Source organism: Sphaeramia orbicularis, chromosome 13 (assembly GCF_902148855.1).
Source record: "Sphaeramia orbicularis chromosome 13, fSphaOr1.1, whole genome shotgun sequence".
Lineage (NCBI taxonomy): Eukaryota > Metazoa > Chordata > Actinopteri > Kurtiformes > Apogonidae > Sphaeramia > Sphaeramia orbicularis.
In genome coordinates, this window is record NC_043969.1 from 18,331,590 (window position 1) to 18,353,722 (window position 22,133).

At 37.1% G+C, this 22,133-nt stretch overlaps 1 protein-coding gene across 1 annotated transcript in view; it reads right to left on the minus strand.

Annotated features, from left to right (window-relative positions):
* serpini1 (serpin peptidase inhibitor, clade I (neuroserpin), member 1) overlaps positions 1–22,133 on the minus strand; it is a 32,540-nt gene extending 10,407 nt beyond the window's left edge. The window contains exons 1-4 of the mRNA XM_030152764.1: positions 22,037–22,133; positions 5,753–6,041; positions 2,838–3,068; positions 696–890 (exon numbers count right to left, since the gene is read on the minus strand). Coding sequence (XP_030008624.1) covers positions 696–890; positions 2,838–3,068; positions 5,753–6,020 — 694 coding nt within the window. The 5' untranslated portion in view covers positions 6,021–6,041; positions 22,037–22,133. The remainder of the gene's footprint in view (positions 1–695; positions 891–2,837; positions 3,069–5,752; positions 6,042–22,036) is intronic.

Below are 22,133 nucleotides of genomic sequence, written 5' to 3' on the forward strand. Positions count from 1 at the left end.
TGACATAGCTGCTTTTTCCTGTCTGGCGTTCAGTAAAAAAAAAAACAACTAAATGCACAAAAAGAGTGGAAGCATTCAGTAATCCAGCAACACAGCCAATCTGCAGGATTCCATATATATGTTTAACTACATCATAAACATTTTATATGCACACAAATATCAGCAAAATACACTGCAGAAAGAAAATAGTAAAAAAAAACAAAAAACAAAAAAGAAGAAGGGCACATAAATAGACATATATCTTAACAGATTTCAACAGACCTGAAAGACTCAAGGGAAAAAAAAAAAAAAAATCCTGTTGTTTGTTCTACCTACTGTCAAAGCAGATTTAGCAAAACGCAGAGTAGTATTACATGACTTAGAATGGATAGTCACAGAAATACTAATAATGCATGACATTAACAAAGTAGCCTTCAAAATGTACTAGTACACCAAAGAGACGTACCAGAGGAGTTTATGTGAGTGAAGAAAATCTGAGTAACAGAGCAAGAAGAGAGGAGTCTTTCCTGGGAATAAAACTCCAAATATGAATATTTTAGATCTAAGATTAACATTTTAAATAACCTCAGGAAAAAGCTGAAATTCAAGAGCTTTAGAAAAAGAGCAATGACTACTGCTCAGCACACACACACACACACACACACACACACACACACACACACACACACACACACACACACACTGCTCATTCCTACCATAATAGAAGTCTCCCTGTTGGTACATCATCAGCGTCTGGACTTCGGTGCCGTCATCTTTGCTGAAGGAGAAGGTTCTGGTGTTCTCTGGTCTGAACTGGTTTTTCCAGGAGCCTCTGAAGTAGACGGCGTTCACCAGAGTCAGACGGGTCACGCTGCTGAAATCCTCAGCTGACAGCAGCGCGCGGATCTTACCTGGAAGCAGCCATTTGTAAAGGGCTTCAGGTTGTGCATTTGTTTTGTGCTGCAGTGTTTGAAGTTGTACATGTGTAAGAATTTGCTGGAAAGAGTTGGAAATGTATTAATTTTTTTTGTTTTGTACAAGATGTTGTGTTCAAACAAAACCCACAGATGGAACTGACAGTGTTATGTAATGGATTCCTCTACTTCTGTACAGAATTCAGATCACTTCATGGTACCTGGGAATTGAAGACTGACATCATAATTCACAGTATCTCAGTTCCTTTTCCAGTTTGGTCTCAGTGCTACGACTAGCACTACTATTACGTCTAGTACCATTACTACTACTACTACTTCTACTACTACTATTACTACTACTGCTAACTATTCTACTACTCATCTACTTCCAGTGTGCAATGTTTGTTGTTGTTACTTTAGTGAAAAGGTGTCAAACATGCGGCCTGGGGGCCAAATCTGGCCCGCCAAAGGTTCCATTCTGGCCCGCGGGATGAAAGTGCAAAAATTAACCTGAACAGTCCAGGTTGTCAAAAATCATTTTGGCTCAGGTTCCACATACAGACCAATGTGATCTACAGTAAAAATAACAACACAATAACCCATAAATAATGACAACTACAAATTTTCTTTGTGAAAAATAATGTGGAAAAATTTAAGTGAAAAAAATAACATTACACTGTGAAAATATTTACATTTACAAAACTATTCTTTCACAATAAAATGCAAATAAATATATACATAAAAACAAAGATGAACAACTCGGAATGTGCAATTTGAACAATATTCTGCCTGTTACTAAATGTTTTGTGCATTTATGGATCCACTGTGATCTGTAGTTGTGTTAATAATGAGAGATGGAATATTGTAGAAAATGTTCAAATTTTAGTTCCAAACTCCAAAATTTTAACAATATTCTGCCTGTTACCAAATGTTTACATAACACTGTGTGTAAATGTACATGTATAAACAATAAGTTGAGGCATAATATTGTTAAAATTGCACTAATTTTTCAAATGAAATTTCTGTTTTTTCAGATTATTCACATATTTTTGTAAAATGTAAATATTTTCATAATTTAATTGGGTTTTTTTGTACTGAAACAAAAAGAAAAACTTGGATTTGTCATTATTTATAGGTTATTAAGTCATTATTTTACTGGTCTGGCCCACTTGAGATCAAATTGAGCTAAATATCGCCCCTGAACCAAAATGAGTTTGACACCCCTGCTTTAGTGTTTTTTATTGCTAATTATTATTATCATTACCATTAATGTTACTTCCATACTAAATTATATCACTTACTTTTTTGTAATCATTATCATTACTATTGCGGACCTCTGCACTGTACTATAGTGTGAATATTTTCTTCCAATACACTCCACTAAATTTCTAGTAATCTATTATTACTGTAATCATTGTTGCTAATGACATTATTGATATTGTTGTTATGACTACTATTATTATTCTTTCTTTTATTATCAATTTCTATTATTTTATTATTATTACAATTATTATTTATTGCTACTACTATTTCGAATATGTAATTAACTGTTTACTACTGTTTTTATAGTAATTGTTGTTCTTATTTTCTTTTCCTTTTCGTCTTGTAATTCTTCTTATATCTGTTTATATGGCATTATGCTGCTACTAGAACCTTAATTTCCCAGATGTTTCTGCCCAAGGGATCAATAAAGTATCTAATCTAATCTAATCTAATCTCGCCTCGGCCTATACAATAATAATCAATGATGTCTAATCTCTACGTTTTGGTCTTGAGCGTTACACTTGCGGCTGTTATTGATCCCTGCTCATATGATGATGATGATGTGATGCTGTTTTACTTCCTCTCTGTTTCTAAATGTTTCACTCATGCAAAGCATTTGTAAGTATCTTGAAAACTGCTGTACAAGTTCAATGCTTTATAAAAGTTTGCTTTTCTACTCACTGTCTGTATGATTCTCCACCCAGGTGTTGATCTGCTCAGCCACGGCTGCTGATTCACTAAAGTCAACCGTCTCAATGTCGGCCCGAAAATACTTCCTCATCAGATGCAGGAATTCGGGGTTAAAGGTGATGCCTTCCTGGAGGAAAAGGCTGTTGGCGAATCGAATCACATAGTGGGTATCGTCGTCCAACAGAGCGGCCGTCAGGTTCTGGAGCAAAGAAAACTCAACACCTGGGAAACACAAAAGGACACACAAACATACGATATATTTACATGTATGTATAGACAGGATGAAGCACTAAAGAAGAACTGAACATCAGACTGAAAACTAGGCACATTATAATTGAGTAGAATTAACATCACCACAACCTACAACTTCTAAACTATAGTAAAACTGAATCAAAATGGTTCCAAACTTCTGATGCATTTCTATAGATACTGGGGATGTGTGTTTGTGAGGCTGTCTTGAAACATATCTCAATGCATTGCAAGTGAACTGATACACATCAAGGTTATTATTGTTGACAAAAACTAACGAAATGATGAAAACTAGAAATGAAAAAACTTTTTCATTAACTGAAATGAATCAAAACTATAATTAAAAGAAAAAATGATAACTAACTGAAAATGTATTGTGTGCTTACAAACTAACTAAAACGTATAATATTACGAATAAAATTCCCTTCGCTTTTGTCTTTGTCAATGTTGGATTGATATAAAATCGATTTATTTCGCTCGAGCGATTTTAGCTGGAGGCACCATATGGCACCTCATGGTCCGTCACTTCTCGTCACTTGTCGTTTAGAGTCGGCTTCTCGTCCTCATTCTACCTGGAAACATGGAGACTAAAGCTGGGAGAAAGCAGCAGAGTCCTGTGTGGGATTTCTTTGAATATGACGGCGAGGAAGATAAAAGATATGAGAAAACTAGAACTAAACTAAAACTAAGCGTTTAGAAAAAAAAAGAAAACTCATAAAAACTAGCAAATCTGCTCTAAAAATTAATGAAAACTAACTGATTTAGAAAAATAAAAAAACTCAATAAAACGAAACTATAATGAAAAATCCAAAACTATTATAACCTTGCTACACATCCATATGAAGCAAAAATAAAAGTGAGATGACACGATCTAACACAATATGGTTCAACACTACAAAACAACACAGTGCTATGCAAGTCAATATAATAGGCCTACAGTTTGAGCAGGCGGTGAACATAAATAGACAAAGTCTGTAAGAAAAGATTAAATAAATGCAGCACCTCATCTTAAAATCAGTCCCTCTGTCCTGTTTTGTTTGCAGTTACACTTTTATGACATGTCTCATCCTTCGTAGTGGCCTAAAGCTTTGTTTATACTCATGTGAGAAGTGGTGAGAATTGTCCACTAACAGCAGGGCAGATGAGAAACTCAGCTGTGAAAAGCAATTTAGGGAAAAAAAATAAATCCACCAGTAAATGCAAAATGATTGGCCACATTCCTAAATAATACAGACAGAAAACCTCTACTAATAACTAGATATAGCTGGCAGGATTTTAAAGATACAGTGATGGTAAAAATGATTATAATAAACTGTATCCCACCATCCTGAAGGTCAAAGTAGATGTAATAAAATGGTAACTAGAATAATTAACCCATAAAGACCCAAACATCCACCATCGACCAAAAGCATCTACTGATCTAAACTGTTGATCCACTAATCCTATCAATACATGTAAATAACTGGTTTTAAATGCAGTTTATCATCATTTCATGGTCATCACATATGACCCATTTGGACGTTCAGAGGCTCGGTAGTTATCGTGGAAACACTGTCATCTTCTACAGCATTGATTCACCAGTAAAACCCATGGAGTTGGATCAATGACAGTGGATGGACATACTTGGTTTATGTCCAATTAATGTTATATTTCACCAAAAAAGTCACCTTTTCTTCAGTTTTTTCTGTTTTGACACAAAAACCTTTGACTTTGAGTTTTTACGAACATCTACATGATCAAACATGCAAAATTCAGAGGACAGTACTGTAATAAATGGGGATAAATCACTTAGGAAAGGTTAAATAGAGAGAAAAATTCATTTGGGAACTGCCACAAAAGTCACACTAGGTCAGAGGTCTCAAACATGTGACCCGGGGGCCAAATCCAGCCCGCCAAAGGGTCCAGTTTGGCCCCTGGGATGAATTTGTGAAATACAAAAATTACCCTGAAGATATTTATCATTTTAGTTCAGGTTCCACTTACAGACCAATTTCATCTCAAGTGGGTGGGATCAGTAAAATACTATCATAATAACCTATAAATACTCAAAACTCTAAATTTGTCTCTTTGTAAATGTACAAATTTTCATGTCATTTTATTGTATTTACACTAAAACAATCATTTCACAAAAACGTGAATAACTTGAACAAATATGAACATTTTGAAATGTCTGAAGTACAAGTTTACCAATGTTCCTCCCGTTATTAAACAGTTTGTGTATTTGTAGATAGACTGTGATCTGTGAGTTGTAATTTACGTGTGTAAATGATAAACTGAGACATAATATTATTAAAACTTAGTTTTCTTAAGAAATTTCAGTTTGTTCATATCAATCACATTGTTTTAAAGGATTGTTGGGAGATATAAACATTTTCATTGCATAATTTTACTTTTTTTGCACTAAAATATAGAGGAAAGTTTGGAGTTGACATTATTTATATATTATTATGTTATTATTTAACTGGTCTGGCCCACCTCAGATCAAATTTGGCTTAATGTGGCCCCTGAACTAAAATGAGTTTGACACCCCTGCACTAGGTCCTTATAAGTTAAAAAAAAAAAAAAAGTTTATTGGTGTAAAACTTGGAGTAAGCTTCCTTCATCATCCACAGACCCTGATGCTGGTGAACCTGTGTAGAGGTGTTTACGTCTCTGACCTGGCAGCAGGTGGCTGAATCCTACAGCCTGTCGTATCTCCTCCAGCGTGGCCCCCCTGGCTCCCAGTTCCACCATGCCCAGGGCCACGGCCACGCTCAGCGGGGAGAAAATGATGTTGTCCTGACCCCCCGCTGCCTGCAGCCTGTGGTACAGTCTGACGGAGAACTCTGATGTAGTGTCCTCCGGAATGTCCGCCGCCCGGCAACCGTAGCCCGGCAACAGGATGGAGAGGAGGAGGAGCGGGGGCAAAATGTCCATGATCAACATCGCAGCGCGGACCACAGACAGCTGAGTGAAAGAGGGATGAATGATGGGATGGAAGGGGGTTGGAAGAAGAGAAGAAATGAGAGAAGTGTTCATATGATGGATGTGTTGGATAAAAATTAAGGGAAGGGCAAAAAGGATGGTAAGTGATAGAAAGACAGAAAGATGAATGGGGGGGAAATGGGTTAAGAAACAGGGAATAAGTGGAGAAAACAAAGAGGGACAGGCAGCCGAAGAGGTATGAATGGAAGAAAAATAGACAAGGATGGAAGGAGGACAAGATGAAAGAGGAAAAGGAGATATTTCAGGAGGGACAGAGTCAAAGATAGAGAGAGGAGGGGTGAAGGAACCGTAGAGGAGTGAGGGTGAAAGGAGGAGCGATGAAGGTAGAGAGAAGATTATTACGTAAGAGAGAAAGAGAGATGAAGGGCAAGAGGATTTTAGAGAGGAGGGAGATGGATGAAAGTTGAAAGAGTGAGGACGTGGGATGATGAAAAGAGAAGAGGGCAGGAGAGAAACAGAAAACACATCAGTCAATCTTTGCTTCAATATTCAACCGTGAGTATGAGAAAGATAAAGCAAGTCTGAAAAATACAAGTGAAACATTCGAGCTAAAGTTCCATTCGACTGCTTTTATCACAGTTGAATAATTAACTGACATATTAGGAATTGTAATACAGCCATGTATAATATTCACTTGCAAAAGTATTATGGTGTTATAGAGATATTTCAAACTATTTATCATATTTTACAAACATATGGGATCATGTCGATTTGCTACAAAAACCAGCAGCCATCATTATACTGTTATTCTTTTAATGAAATCACCACCTAAGCCACAATGTCAAAATAGTAGCACTGTGGTATTTTTTGTCCCTGCTACTGTCTGTGCTGGTAAATACTGACAGAAAAACTGCTGAGGTTCAGCTTTAAAACAAGCAAACGGTACAAGAGGACAGATATTTATAGCAAATGCAGGTAATGCATTTGTATAAATTTGCAAGAAAGTGCAATGGTTTAAGCTACGCAGATACATTCAAAGGACTATTGAATTGTATAGGCAGAGTGAGTGGTAGATGGATATATAACCAGCGACTACAGCTGTACTGCTGACTGCAGTCAATATTGCTGTTCAGGGCACATCTGCTAAATGAGCTCATACATATTTCATGGCCATTCTTATCTTCTTGAGTTAAATCAGCTTCTTTCCTTCAAAATCTGCTTGGCTCAGTGTGTGTGAGTTTGAGTCTTTGTATGTGAACGAGTCGGTTTCTTTTTTGTCTGTATAGAATAACTGATTAGGAAGAGGCCTTTACCCTCCTCCCTTTCCCTACACACTTTCCTTCTCTGGTCCTCCAACGCCATCGCACTTCTCATCCCCCCTTTTCCCTCTTTTTTTTTTTTTTTTTTTTTTTTTTTTTCACCTCCTCATCCATCTGCCATCTGTCTGCACTGGCCTCTTCTCACGTCTCCACTTTCTGACTAACTCTATCTTTATACCTCTTTAAAATCATACCAATGTACACAGTCTGCACCATTTTGCTTGTGCTGTTGTTGCCAGGCAACATTGTTTTCTGCAGTCCGAACAAATGAGGTGATATACATATATATACTTACATAAAACCGGCACACATTAAGAGACAGTGATAAATGTAGAAATAGCTGATTTTTTTTTTTTTTTTTTCCTCTGTGCTGTTTGTATTTCCCTGCCCGTGTTGGTTCAATTAGACCCATACAACACTGGAATCTGCTGGCTGTTACTGTATGAGTGGGACAGCAGGTGACAGTGATGACAATGTACCTGACTGTCAACAACAACAACAATGAGCAGCAGCCAGAAAATTAGAGCCCCATCCTGTTGTGTACTGTCCTTTCCTTTATTCTGCTCTGGCACGCTAAAAACAAGTATCCCTCCAGCGATAAACAATAGACTCCAGCTGCAGATAGCATTTATATTTATGTTTTATGAGTTGGTGGATCTGATCATTCATTCCAGTTAAGTAAAAAAAATGTGTTTTGTTTGACCATCAGTGCAAACCCTAACAATATTTAGCCAACTATTACCCAAGACAAAGAAAAACAACATAATTACACATTTGAGAAGCTGGCACCAACACATTTAGCTTTTTTTTTTATTCATGAATTTTCTCTACTGATTTCATTAAAAACAACATGAATTTTTAAAGTAGACGGGGCCAGCGCTGCTCGAAGTTATAAGCGTTCAAATACGATTCCTCAAACTCTCCTAAAACACACATCGCCACATGTCGCTTCCACTTTATATCCATTTAGACTGACAGCGCAGATTTGCTCTCTGTCTAACTGTTTTTGACAGTCGTACATAGCGATGACCAAACTGTCTACTGTGTTTTCTCCGCTCATAGAGGGCCTTCATATCCAGGAAAAGATTCAAAGATTTTTATTTTGTCAATTCACTGAATGCACACGACATAAAGAGAATTTAAATACGGTTTCTCTCTCACCTTGTAATTAAAAAGCCATGTGATTTTTTTTTTAGGGCTGCACAATATATCGTTTGAGCGTCGTCATCGCGATGTATGTGTGCGCAATAGTCACATCGCAGGTCCTGCAATGTAGGAGGCAAATGAACTCAGTGTGTTCTCATCTAATTTCAAAGGTACCTGACACATAATGCACACAGCGATCCACCAATCACAATTGCTCTTAATCAGTTTGGAGTGAGTCGCTGGTAACAACATTGAAAAATGAGCAACGAACAAGAGAAAATCACTGTAAACGGAGACTTGGTGCCAAAAAAGAAAAGCGACATCAGTCATCTGGAATTATTTCAGCTACAAAAGGATGATATTGAAGCACGTGTTCTGTGCCACAACTAGAGGTCACACAACTAATTAGTTTGACCATTTACGTCGGCACCACACAGCTATTATATCCTCCTGAGTATTTTTTCATATCGCAACACATATCGCATATCGGGTTAAAAAAATATCACAATTTCAGTTTTTTTCCAATATCGTGCAGCCCTAATTTTTTGTAAAAAGGTAAAAAATAGAATAAGAATAAATAGGTGGTATAAAGAATAAACTATAATAATATACAGGGTGGGGAAGCAAAATTTACAATATTTTGAGGCAGGGATTGAAAGACAGTGTATGACCAATTAGTTTACTGAAAGTCATGAGAATTTATTTGCCACAAGAAAATTTACATAATAGAAAAAGTTTTTATTCTATGTGTCCTCCTTCTTTCTCAATAACTGCCTTCACACGCTTCCTGAAACTTGCGCAAGTGTTCCTCAAATATTTGGGTGGCAACTTCTCCCGCTCTTCTTTAATAGTATCTTCCAGACTTTCTCGTAATAGTTTTGCTCATAGTCATTCTCTTCTTTCCATTATAAACAGTCTTTATGGACACTCCAACTATTTTTGAAATCTCCTTTGGTGTGACGAGTGCATTCAGCAAATCACACACTCTTTGACGTTTGCTTTCCTGATTACACATATGGGCAAAAGTTTCTGAAAAGGTATGGATAATAGTGTTAGGTATGATTATGACATCAATATATGTTTGGTTTCAAAACAATTGACGCAGTGCCTGCTGAGAAAAAAAACAATTAAATGTTCATTGTAAATTTTGCTTCCCCACCCTGTATAAAGTGTATACAGTGCATTCAGAAAAGAACAGCATCAGATATGACAGCAACAGCAGCCGGTATGACAATGGTGCAATATTTGTATTAAAGCGCAGTAGTGGAATCACCTAACACTTTTCTATAATCAAATATATGACAGAACCTGTGATATTTCTGGATGCAAACATAGCATTCGGAGGTGAGACGTACAATAATAGACAAGCACAAGATGCACTGCGTATCGTTTGCAAGAGAAGGAAAAGTAGAAATACACTACAGGTACATACAAATAATAAAACACTACATTTGAAATGTGTAGCGTGGTATTAGGTGTGAAAACTGTGTAAAGTTTGATGTGATTCATTCAGAAGCGTCGTCGTCGTTCTTCGTGATGCCCGACGCAGGAGTCGAGGAGAAAGCCTTTACCGATCCGCATCTCCGAGATTCCGAATCGGAACAGCGACGATCAAACGGCTGAAGACGCGGCCCTGATGTATCGCAGTTATTATGCTGTTGGTCACGTGTGTTCACCTGCTCTCACATGTCCCACTGTGAGTCAGACATTGCAGAGAGAGCGAGGGAGTACGGAAGGCTGAGGGAAAAAGGAGGGGGCGGCTGGCTGAGATGTAAATGGAGGTAATGTTCCTGACCTTCTGAGCTGTGGGAGCTGAACTTTTCTGAGACAGACAGCCCCTGCCTTCTGTAAGGAAAGACCCAGCCATGAAGTTAAGCCAAGAAAGTAGTGTGGAGCATCATTGTGTGTGCCCCTCAGAGTATCTGTGTGTCTGTGTGTGGGTAATAGCTTCATTGGTGGCTGCCTATTACTTGTAATGGTGACACCGTTCTGACCTTTTGAGTTGTGGTCCGCTGTCTGCCAGTTTGCCTGTTGATGACTATGAGCCCAGCTTTGGCTCCTCAGGTGGGGTTCCCTGCATGCCTCCCAGGTAAGAGGGGAAACCCAACACCTGACTACAAATGTTCTCCCGTGACTATCAGAACTGGATACGTCTGAAAATCTCCCGTGATTTAAGTTGCTGTGGTTTAATCCTGACAACTTGATTAATTCCATGCAATTAAACTCACTGGCCTTTAAAAGCATCCCTTAATCTCTCTGTGTAATCCTAATTCTCATACAGAATAGATCGGCAGTTGACATTTCGACAATTAAAACGTGACGTCACCCAAATCCACACCACGTATGTTAATCCTTACTGCCATTTAAACCCAACACCTTGAGACGGCATGCTTCAGAGGCCAGGGGAATTTATTAAACATGGACATCCTCATTCATGGTTCAAATGCGCAGGTACACACATGCATACACAATATGACGCACAGACACCGCATACACACTTTGAAGCGCACTTCCCACATACACTTCCAAGCCAAGGTTACCAAGGAAACTGCAAGTGATGGACATTTTCTGTTTAGCTGGGCTGACAGAAGGAATTTTACCCATTGAAAACTATCTTCCTCCTTCCATATAGGCAGATAAACTCTCTTTCCACTGACACACACACACACACACACACACACACACACACACACACACTGATAGGATTCTGCATTTTATGTCTCATGTAACCCCTCTGCAAGAACTCATCACGCACCAGACCTGGTTCTGTCACTTTATGCTCTTACTTAGACAGCCTGTTATGAAGACACACACAACATCCTGAGACGCAAACACACAACCACGCACTCAGTAATTTTGCAAAAACAAGGCAGGTAGGATACTCGCTGCTCTTCACTCTTCCAGAAGTGATCGACAGCAAAGTGTAAGAAAGTCCCTCTACAGTATCCCCTCCTCCTTAAGCCCACTTCTCTGCTCTAGCTCTGATCGCACAATGTTTCACTTAGGGCCTAAGTACACTTCCAAACTGCTGAGGCTCACAGACACTTTGATGAATTCTGTGAAAATGCTCACATCCCATTCCATCAAGGCCTGTCCCTCTGGGAATAAACTGCAGTGAGTGATGACTGTGATTATTACCCCCTCACCCCCACCCATAAAAAAATCTTGACTGTCTGCAATAGAAGCGGTGTAACCTGGCACATTCCACTGCTGTGTCTATATTGTAAAGTGTGTGTATGTGGGGGGGCAGTTACACAGTTAATGGGGTTCTCCTGTTAGTTATGCAATATGACGACATATATCGTGTGATGATAGAAAAAAAAAAGTACATCGTCTCATATACACTCTATTATTTATTTTGCTGTGTTGTAAATCATAATCTTTACAGTCGTACTTCCCATTATTTGGATGAAGGTTTGCATTCCTCCACACAGCAGCAGTTTGTTTACTAGTTATATTTTATTTATTCATACTGAGTCTTTTTTTGTCTTTGCTGCTATAGCTTCAATATGAAGGCATTCCTTGTGCTGCTCCTTGCAACATCTGTGTTTGCAGTTCTGCTGTTAAAGAATATTTTTGGTTTGATATAGGGCCAGTGGTGCAATGGACGGTCTGACTACAGATCAGAAGATTCTAGCTTTGACTCTTGGCTGGCTTGACCTCTTTCAACTTTCCCCCTTGGGGGATCAATAAAGTATATCTTATCTTATTATTAAGTTTGCTATAATAGGGTTCCTACAGATTTCTACAAGTTAAATGTAAGACTTTTTAAGACCTTTGTAAGACTATTTAGAATAGAATTTAATGCCCATTTCACAGCCTATTTCACAACCATACTGGCAAAAATTTCTTGATTTGTAGAATTTAGGAAAATGTATTTATTTACTCCAAGGCCGTAATTCCCACCGTTGAGTCATTTCTCACTGGGGGCTGCAAAGTTAGCAATAATTGGTTCCTAAGTTCAGTATAAATTATCGGGTTGGAATAGGTGGAACTGAGTCAACAAACATTATTTTCTTTGCAGCTTGGACATTTAACAGACACATTTAAACACAATACAGCGAACAGGTTTATAACTTAAGACCAACCAAATCAAACTAAATACCTTTTAAAGACTTTTTTAAGGTATTAATGCAGATTTGTAAATTCAAGACTTTTAAGACTTTTTAAGACCCCACGGGAACCCTGTTTAAATACTTTTTTTGATTTTGCATTTGAAAAATGTTTTCTGTTTCACCTACTAATTCATCTATATTAGTCTTAACATTTATTATGGACATACATTGAAAATGTGCAAAAATGATCTGAATGAAAGAAAAAATTAAATCAAACATGCAAAGTATCTAATATTTGTTGAATATATCATTCAAAATAAGTAAGAGGCCTTTCCTTGTGATTATTTTATACACTGTTTATATATATATATATATATATATATATATATATAGATAGATAGATAGATAGATAGATAGATAGATAGATAGATAGATAGATATAGTGTAAAATATTGTGACAATGTGATTTATTCTTGACAGGCAAAGTGTAACTGGGACTCTATGAAATCATTGCATCTGCTTAAAGGTAATTCACTAATTATAAAAAGAAAAATATGTGTGAAAACAACATTATTCCAACTTTATGGGCAACAGTGTTTCAACTATTTATTCATTAACTTTTGAAAAAATGTGCTTAATGGTGGTATGTATTATGATCTTGGATATGAAATTATTACATTGCACAGCCTTGGTCTTGACTTGAGGAAAAAAGAAAGAATGACAATGAAAACAAAATCAAATCTTAACAAAACACTGTTCATCTAAAAATCAAATGTTTTCTGCAAGTTTTAGCTGCAGTTTCCTGTAATTATAAATATCATCTCTGGTGTACCGTTCATCCAGCAGAGGTGAACTCCTAAGAGCAAAGAGAGACTGCTCATAAAAGCTTAAAATTTAATCACAACTCCTGCACTAAAACCTGAGAATGACCTTTAAACTCCACTGCAGTCCAGAAGAGGGGACGGACCAAACTTCCATCAGTGTGCATAATAAAGCGAGTCACCCTGTTAACATCCTCTACTTCCACTGTAGCCAACAACCAACCCCAGCTACAGCTTTACAGCTACGAGAACATGTCAAGCAAATTTTGTGGAAAGGAAGAGTTGAGTGAATATGTCAGGTTTCAGTTAACTGTTTTTAGTTGTTTTGACCCAGGGTACTGAGATTTTAAGATCTGTTGTGAAAATAAGATTCACTAATAGCATATAGTATAAAGATTTATGAATATGAATTATGATATTTTTAAATATTAAATCAGATTTATTTAAGTCTAATTACTTCTACCATCTGCGTTTGTGACCATTCTAAATAACCGCTGTGATGGCTGTGGATCTGCAGTCAGACTGGAGCCGTCCTTAAACCAGAGGACTGGTTTTTAACCCCTGCCTTGATGTTGAAGTGTCCTTGAGCCAAACCTTGAACCCTAATCCACTGGTGTGTGCCCGAGCTTTATAAAATGCTTTAGGTGCCAATAACATTGAAAACCACCCTATAAACGCAGACCATTTGTAACCAATGTACTACGTGAGACTGGTGATTTTTTTCTTTCCAGTGGATTAATTTCACTGAATTAATTAAATTCAACTCAGAGAAAAATATAAAAACATGTTTAATCACCAAATAAGCCTGAGGATAAACAGCTGTAAACTAGGCCATCTTTGTACTGCAGAGCCAAAGACAAAATCTTAGAGCAGAAATACAAACACTGAGTAAATACTGGCAAGCATCGCTGCAAATGAAGCGGCTTCTTTTTGTTGCTGTTGTGATAGTGAACCATTAGGCTTTCTTTAAATAACCGAGCAATGTTTTTTAACGACTCTGAAACTGTGACATACAGTAAAATACTGTAATACAGGTGGCACTAATAAGGAATAAAATCATAAAATGAGAGGTTAATTACAGGCAATTAGCGTTGAGTACTGTCACTGCACCAGCTTCTGTCTGCAAATTACTGATATCATGAAAGAACAAAACTTGACTTCAGATTCATGGAGTCAAAAGTTAAGACCAAATACGATCCATTAGAAAGTCAACCACGAGGAGAAACAGTAATTGTCTCCTCTATAATTTCAGGATCATTTACAGTTTTTCATGCATAAATTGGCCAATTGAATAAATTAAATTCCTTTATGTACTATGGAAGAAAGTTCAGCATGAAAAGTGTTGTAGATTATTTTACTTCTGTAAAGAAAAAGACAGTATGAGGTAATATAAAGGCATCTGGTGAGAGAGGGGGATAACTCAGAAAAACAGTATTTACATTCCTGTGGCATTTTGTACTGTTATAAATGTATGAGCCAATAACATTTGAAATAAGAGGATGATTCTAAACGTATCTGGGTGCTTCTATGAAACTGGGTTCATTTTGGTACCGGGCACTTTGCCAGTTTTTTTAGACCCAATAATAAAAGAGAAATTCAGACATACTTCCCCCCAGGATGTACCTAAAGATGACTTCTGATAAATGCAAAAAAATTATACTCTTGCTCTGAGCCATCCCATAATTAATGAATTTTTAATAAAATATTGGGGCCAAAAATAGGACCAAAATTGGGACAGGAAAAGCTACCTAGGTGTCAGTGCATTTGATCTGGAAAAGATGGCTTTAAATGGTCTTATATACCGCTATAAAAAAGACCCTGTGTTAACTCTGAAGATCCTAGTGGTTTTTCTAATTCAGACATGTGGTTTTTTTCATGAATTGGCAGTCTTATTCCAAGTTTCATGTGTAACCCATCGTGTCCACTTGCGTTACATGCAGAACCTGTCCATTTAAATACATGTAAATCATGAGTGATTTTGCAACAGCGGTCATTTTTGTGAAACACTCTGCCTTGCATAATTAGTTCGATTCCAAAAATGTACCCGTGAGAGAATAAAAAGATATTTGGAAAAAATAGTAGCATGTAATTTTTGTGTCATTTTTACCATGTTAACATGCGGATTTTTGTATTTTAAAAAAAATTATAAATATAAATTAAAGGAGACCCAAAGTGCTTCCAAAGTTGCATCGTATATCTGTCCTGTTTTTGGCACCAGTATCATAGAAGCACCCAACTGTTGAAGAGGGAGAAGGACGTGCAAACAGTGGTGAAAGTCAGTTTAATCCATAAAGACTCAAAGATCCACCGTCGACCAAAATCATCTGCTGATGTAAATGGTTTAATCCCTGTTGATCCACTAATCCTGTCAATACATGTAAATAATTGTTGTAAAATACAGTTTGTCGTCTTTTCATGGTCATCAGATATGACCCATTTGGATGTTCAGAAGCTCCGTAGTTGCCATGGAAACACCGTCATCTTCTACAACATTGATTCACCAGTAAAACCCATGGAGTTGGATAAATGACAGTGGATGGACACACTGGGTTTATATTCAGTTAATAATATATTTTACTGAAAAAGACTATTTTCTTCAGTTTTCCTTGTTTTCATATAATAACCGTTGAATTTAATCTGAGCTTTTTTGGAACATCAATATGATCAGTAAATTAAATATAGGAAAATACATGATTTAAAAAAAAAAAAAACCCTCAAAATACAGAGGATCATATTACAATAAATGGTGATAAATCACTTAAGAAAGGTTAAAAATTGAGAAAAAAATCACTTGGGAACTGATACAAAATTAACACTGGATCTTTATGGGTTAAGAAAATAAGTATTTCTATTTCAAAGAACATTACGAAGAAGCCCATTAACTTACCTAATCAAAGTAAAACAAAACTATGTACTTGGAGGTTCTGGTGCTTTTTGTGGATATAGTGTGATTAGAGTCACAACGGCAACCCACTACATCAGAGGACGTCTTAGTTATTGAAGTGTACGGAGGATCATGTCACACTGTTTTTAATGACAAGGTCAATTTGGATGTGAAACAGACTCAAAACAACTGATGGATTGATCTATGTACACAATTAAAACATATTATCACATTAAAGATTGCTCTATTTTCACTTATTTGGGCATTAAAATAATCATTAATACCTGTGTTTATTAGCAGTGAACAGTAACTTAAAAATAAAACAGCAGAAATCCAAGTGTCTTTACTGGTATTACAAAATATGCAGAAAACATTATCAAATTCTACACCTTATACAGACATTTGTCCATCAGTCTTCTGCTGACAGAAGCATGAAGGTATTATTCATGACATGTCATATCATATTGTGACTCTACAGGCAGTATCAGCAGTTACAAAGAACACTGTAAAGCGCCACCTTTACTACAGTATCTGTCATGGGTTTTCCACACTAATTCCATTTTCTTCAAGATCTCCCACAAATGTTAGTGTCTGCTTAAACTGAGAAGGTAAATAGTTGGTAACTTCCTCTTAGTTTGTTGCTTGAGTCTGTTTGGGTAAAACAAGAGAGATATTAGTTGCTCAACATGATGATTGTAATTTTTTTCAATCACATAACTATTAAAATTAAAATATGCTGCATTTAAAATCCTGCTGATTTGACCTGTGTTTAGACTTTCCCAGTCAGTATTAATTCATCCAGAATTTTTTAAACTTACTTCTATTCTATTTATACTCATTTTTGTTTTATTTCTTTTTTTTATTCTGCTGAGGAAGAAGGTATAGTAGACAAGAATCTTGTTTAAATGTTATGTTTTAACCTGTGTATATGGCAATGAAAACCTCTTGAATCTGCAGATATGTATATATCAGCTGCATGATCTGACCTTAGAAAACTCTGCTGAACAGTTTAAGAACCACATTCTCTTGTGTTTCTAATGATCCCATGTCTTTGGTTTAGCAGGAACAGCACTAACTAGAATAAAAGATTGATCATGATATAAGATAAGATCATCAAATCACCCACGTAGCATCCACCATCTACTCTACGGTCCTTCCTAAGACGTGAACTTCAACATCCACCGCTCACAACGTGTGTGTTTGCACCGCCTTTAAAATCCACCCCTTGAGATTATTTCTATTCCAGTGGTTGACAAAATTACCCATCTACTGCCTATCCTTAGCTCAGTGCCTCTCAGCTCATTCAGCTCCTTGTTAGAAAATGACATAATGTGCTGTGGAACCTGCCTGAAGTCCCAGGATGCTCATTGTACACTTCACAGAGGGCAAACAGAGGTTAACAACCCTTTATTAATCCCTGCTAACAGAGACACCCAGAAGGAGAGATGGGGAGGGAGTCATGAAGACAGAGACGCACACTCGAAGGCAGAGAAAAGGCTGAAAGAAAAGCAAAAAAACCACGCAACACATACTGTACCGTACGTCGGCCAACATAAACCAAAGAGAGGCCGATGCAAATGAAGACAAGTGAGACCGGAAAAGCAAACAGAGGCAACATCCATGCAGATACCAGCTTTGACTCGGAGCCAGTGATATCTAACGACCCCCTGCATCGCATGGCAAGATGGTTGACTGCTCCTAACACTCTGCCAAGGCACACACACTCAACAGTGTCTCTTTTCTTTCTGTATTTTCCGAAAAACACACAGACACGCATACACACTAACAGCTACAGCGCTGTGGGAGCGCAGTTAGGAGGTTTGAGCTGTAATTGGATCGGCCTCTATTTTGGGTCAGTGGTAAAAGTGAAAAGACCGGAGGCTTTTTCAAATGGACTAAAGACCAGGGAGACACCGGAGCACAGGAAAGGTCACTATCAACTAGTCCTGTGGGGGAGATACGCATGTGTGTGTGTGTCTGCGTGTGTGTGTGTTTTGAGGGGAAACCGGGAGAGACAGTGCAGGTGATATTGAATAAGAGGTGAATATGAAGTGTTGGTGTCAGGTGAAGAGGCTGAGACAGAAGGTGAAGTGATAATGAAGGCGTCTGATTCGCACTCAACTGTGATTATTTGGTGTTTTTCGGGAGGGGGGGCTAGCAAATAGGTTTATAATCGAAAAAGAAACGAAGAGAGGCAGCGATGGTGACAAGTAAGGATATGAAAATTTCATATCACGGTTATTGTGACCAAAATTATCACAGTTATCATTATTAACGCGGTATTGTTGAAATTGTGCTTAAAATGTTCAAAAAGTGCTAATACACACACTGAAATAATTTACCCAAGTTGTATTTTGAAAAAAATAAAATAAAATAAAATAACTGGCACAATGCACTTTCTCTTGGCAGAAACATTCAAATATTAACCCTTAGTGGTCTGAGCCTATTTTGTCCCTTTTTCAGTACTTTTGATTTTGCCTTTATATACTATTTAAACAAATGTTGACTATACCCATGTTTGGTATCTTTTTTTCAGCACATCTTCATTTATATCATCTGCCTATTATTTTTTTCACTTTAACCTACTACAAAAACATAAAAGGCCAGAAAACACACACACACACACACAAAAAAAAAATCAAATCCGATTTGAAAAATGTTTATAATTTATTGCATAAATAACACAAAGATGCTTAACGAACCTTTTCAAAGACTTTAAAAGTGAATATTGGTTCCAAATATTAGGTATAGACAATCAAAATTGCAATAAATTAAAACGATACTCAAATATTTGACATAAAAGCATAGCATTACATCGGTGTTTTCTCCGGAAAAGTGCGGTAATCAAACACAGTTATCATGATAATTTGAATTTAAACGATAATACTAACCGTCTGCAATTTAACCGCGGTTTATCGTTATACCGGTAATTGTTACATCCCTAGAGAAAAGTGAGATAATAAGGAGGACATTTCAGATTGACTTGCTGAGGTGACTGTAGCTGTAGTGTTGGAGTCAGAGGAAAACACTGGTTTCATCTCTACTTCTTCCCATCGTAAATTGTCAATGATCTTATTTTGGCACATGATCTACTCTTCAGACGAATATTACACATCGTACCATTAAAAAAAGTAACACCGCTATCCAAATTTTCCTACGCTTCTTGCATCTTAAGTGGGCCAAGTACCAGTGCGATTTTGTTATTTTGCAAAGTGTTGCATCATGGGTTATCTGTAGCATTAATGTTGTTAGACTAGCGAGTGTATTTAGTGGCTCTTTAGTCTGTGAGCGCTAAAGTGTTCGGTTAGTCCACTTTCACTTGCAGGGATTTGTGGAATGTTTTTTTTGTTTTTGTTTTTTTTTGTCACTGTAAAGTCAAGATGAGCGACTGAATATGAGTTCAGATGGAGTTCATGTGCAGATGCTCGACTGTGGAGTAAACCTCGCATATGCATCTTTTATGTTATTATGGGAAGTGTATACGTATTTTGGTGTTATTATGAAACTGTAATGGGATAAATTAGACGAGGATCTTGGATGCACTGCTTTTAACTTGATTATCCATAGATCCATCCATTTTCTTAATACCAAAATAGTCATCTACAGAGGAAATAATGCTATGTTTAAAGCAATAGGATGTTTAATTGCGGACATGTATAAACCCGTTGGCATGTTTCTAGTTTGTTAAACATTCTTAAACATTATGATACAATATTTTGGACATATATGTGCAATGGTGTGTATTCTGTTCATACACTTTATTGTTTTAATTGTTAAACACCAGCATAATGTGTTGGTGATGGCTTAGTTTACAGATGTTCTGAGGATTATTCTGTGATTTTTACATCTTAATTTAATTAGACAAATAGAAAAAAAAAAAAAAAACAACAAATATTTGGAGCCAACACTTTTTTTTCTCTTCACCATTTTAGTAGATAGAAACACATTTAATATTGTCAAATAAATTAATTTGCACAGAAATATTGTAACTGCTACAAAATAATTTACACCTCTGATAGCTAATTAAACTAGACTCTCTGAGTGTCTTCTTTTCCCCTCTGTAGCTCCTGACCTCTTTCTCTCTGAATCTTTCTCTGTTCTCATCCTCATATTCAGGTAAAAACTAATCCCCTGTGTCTTTGCTGCAGCAGAATGTACAGAACAGGGGGACAAACCAGCTGCTTGTGCGCATGTGTTTGAGTACATGTTGTGTGTCGGGAGTGTGAATCTATTTAAAAAGTGAGAAGAAAAGAAAAGAAAAGAACCCACTGTAAAACCTGATTCTAGTTTATTCAATTTTGCTCTGTTTTTGTGTGTGTATGAATTCAATTTTTGCTTCCAGCCTATGTGTGCGTATACGTATTTCAGGACAAAGTAGGATTAAACTTGCCTTTTTTTTTCTTGCTGTAACACAAAACAGGTTTTATTCTGTTCTAAGAGGATACATGTGTCTAGTCCAGGGCAGAGAACTCAAGCACTTATTGCAGATTTACTCATACATGCAACTGACAGAAACACATCAACACTCTTGCACACGCACCATAGTTTGAAGGTTATGGCAGCCTCAGTCTGGATTTTTTTTTTTTTTTTTTCTTTTTCATGCAAGGCTGATTTAAAAGACATTTAATTATTGAAATGCAATTAACGCAGCGCTCAGTGGGAACAGGCAGGACACACAAGCACTCACACCACACCAGCAAGGCAACAGCTGGCTACATATCAGCAGAGATTAACCGGATTCAGATGCTATGGGATTAATACATTGAGATTATGACTGAAAAGGATTGCGTGATTTTTATGGAAATACAGCAACTATGAGACTAAGTGAAAACTCTGGAGGTCACTGTCTTATCTGCATTTGTAAAGAGACACTAAAATCTCAAAAATAATTTAAAAAAAAAAAAGAAAAGGATATGTTACGTGTGATAATGCTGCTGTTTATACGAATTAGCAATTTCATGTTATGCGAGTATGAAAATGACATTTCCTTGAAAAGAATGCATTTTAATGGTATTTTCATTGTAATTCCTTTGTGTGATTGTATTTCAGGACAAAGTAAGATGATATTTCCTTTACAAAGTAGACTCTAACACACTCCTTTTTTTGCATGTAGTAACCTACAGCTGTAACTGGTATCCTAAATATATTATCCTCTTTATTGAACACGGATTTCTTTGAAGGAATAAACAAGTTAGTTGTGCATGTGCATGTGCGTGTGTGCGTGTGTGTGTGTGTGTGTGTGTGGGGGGGGGCATGTATGGGGTGTGGATAGGGTAGGACCAGACTACTACAATCTTCCTCGTTAATTCACACGCATCCACTCACTGCGCCTTTGCCTGCCTGTATCTCAAGGACAAGAACCACACTGCAATGGCTAAGCTTGTTTTCAGTGGAAAAACAACGACAACAACCAATCCAGTCGTGGGAGACCGAGAAAATTAAATAGCTTTGGGTGGTGGACACAGTGGTAGCAGCTTTAATAGGGTTGAAGAAATATGTTTGGCTCCAATGTGCCTCTCTCTACCCGCCCCCCTTGAACAATCCTACACATGTTGATTATAACATCATAATCTCTTCATCCGCTTCCTAAAAATTGCCTATTGTACCTACACATTCCTACACCTTCCTAACAGATAATTCAATGAAAAACTCAGTAATTAAGCCTATAATATGAAGTATTTAGTAAAAGCTGATCGGGTGTTTTTTTCAGTTTCTAAATGGTTATTATTACAGATGAGCTCAGGTTTTGTAGCTGAAACAGTGGAAGGTTACGGATAAAAACATCTCTTACCGATACACGGTGTTAGGTGGGGATGGATGGATGGATGTGTGCGGTCTCTCTCTCTGCTGTTCTCCTCCAGCGCCGCAGCTCACTGCTTGTTCATTTG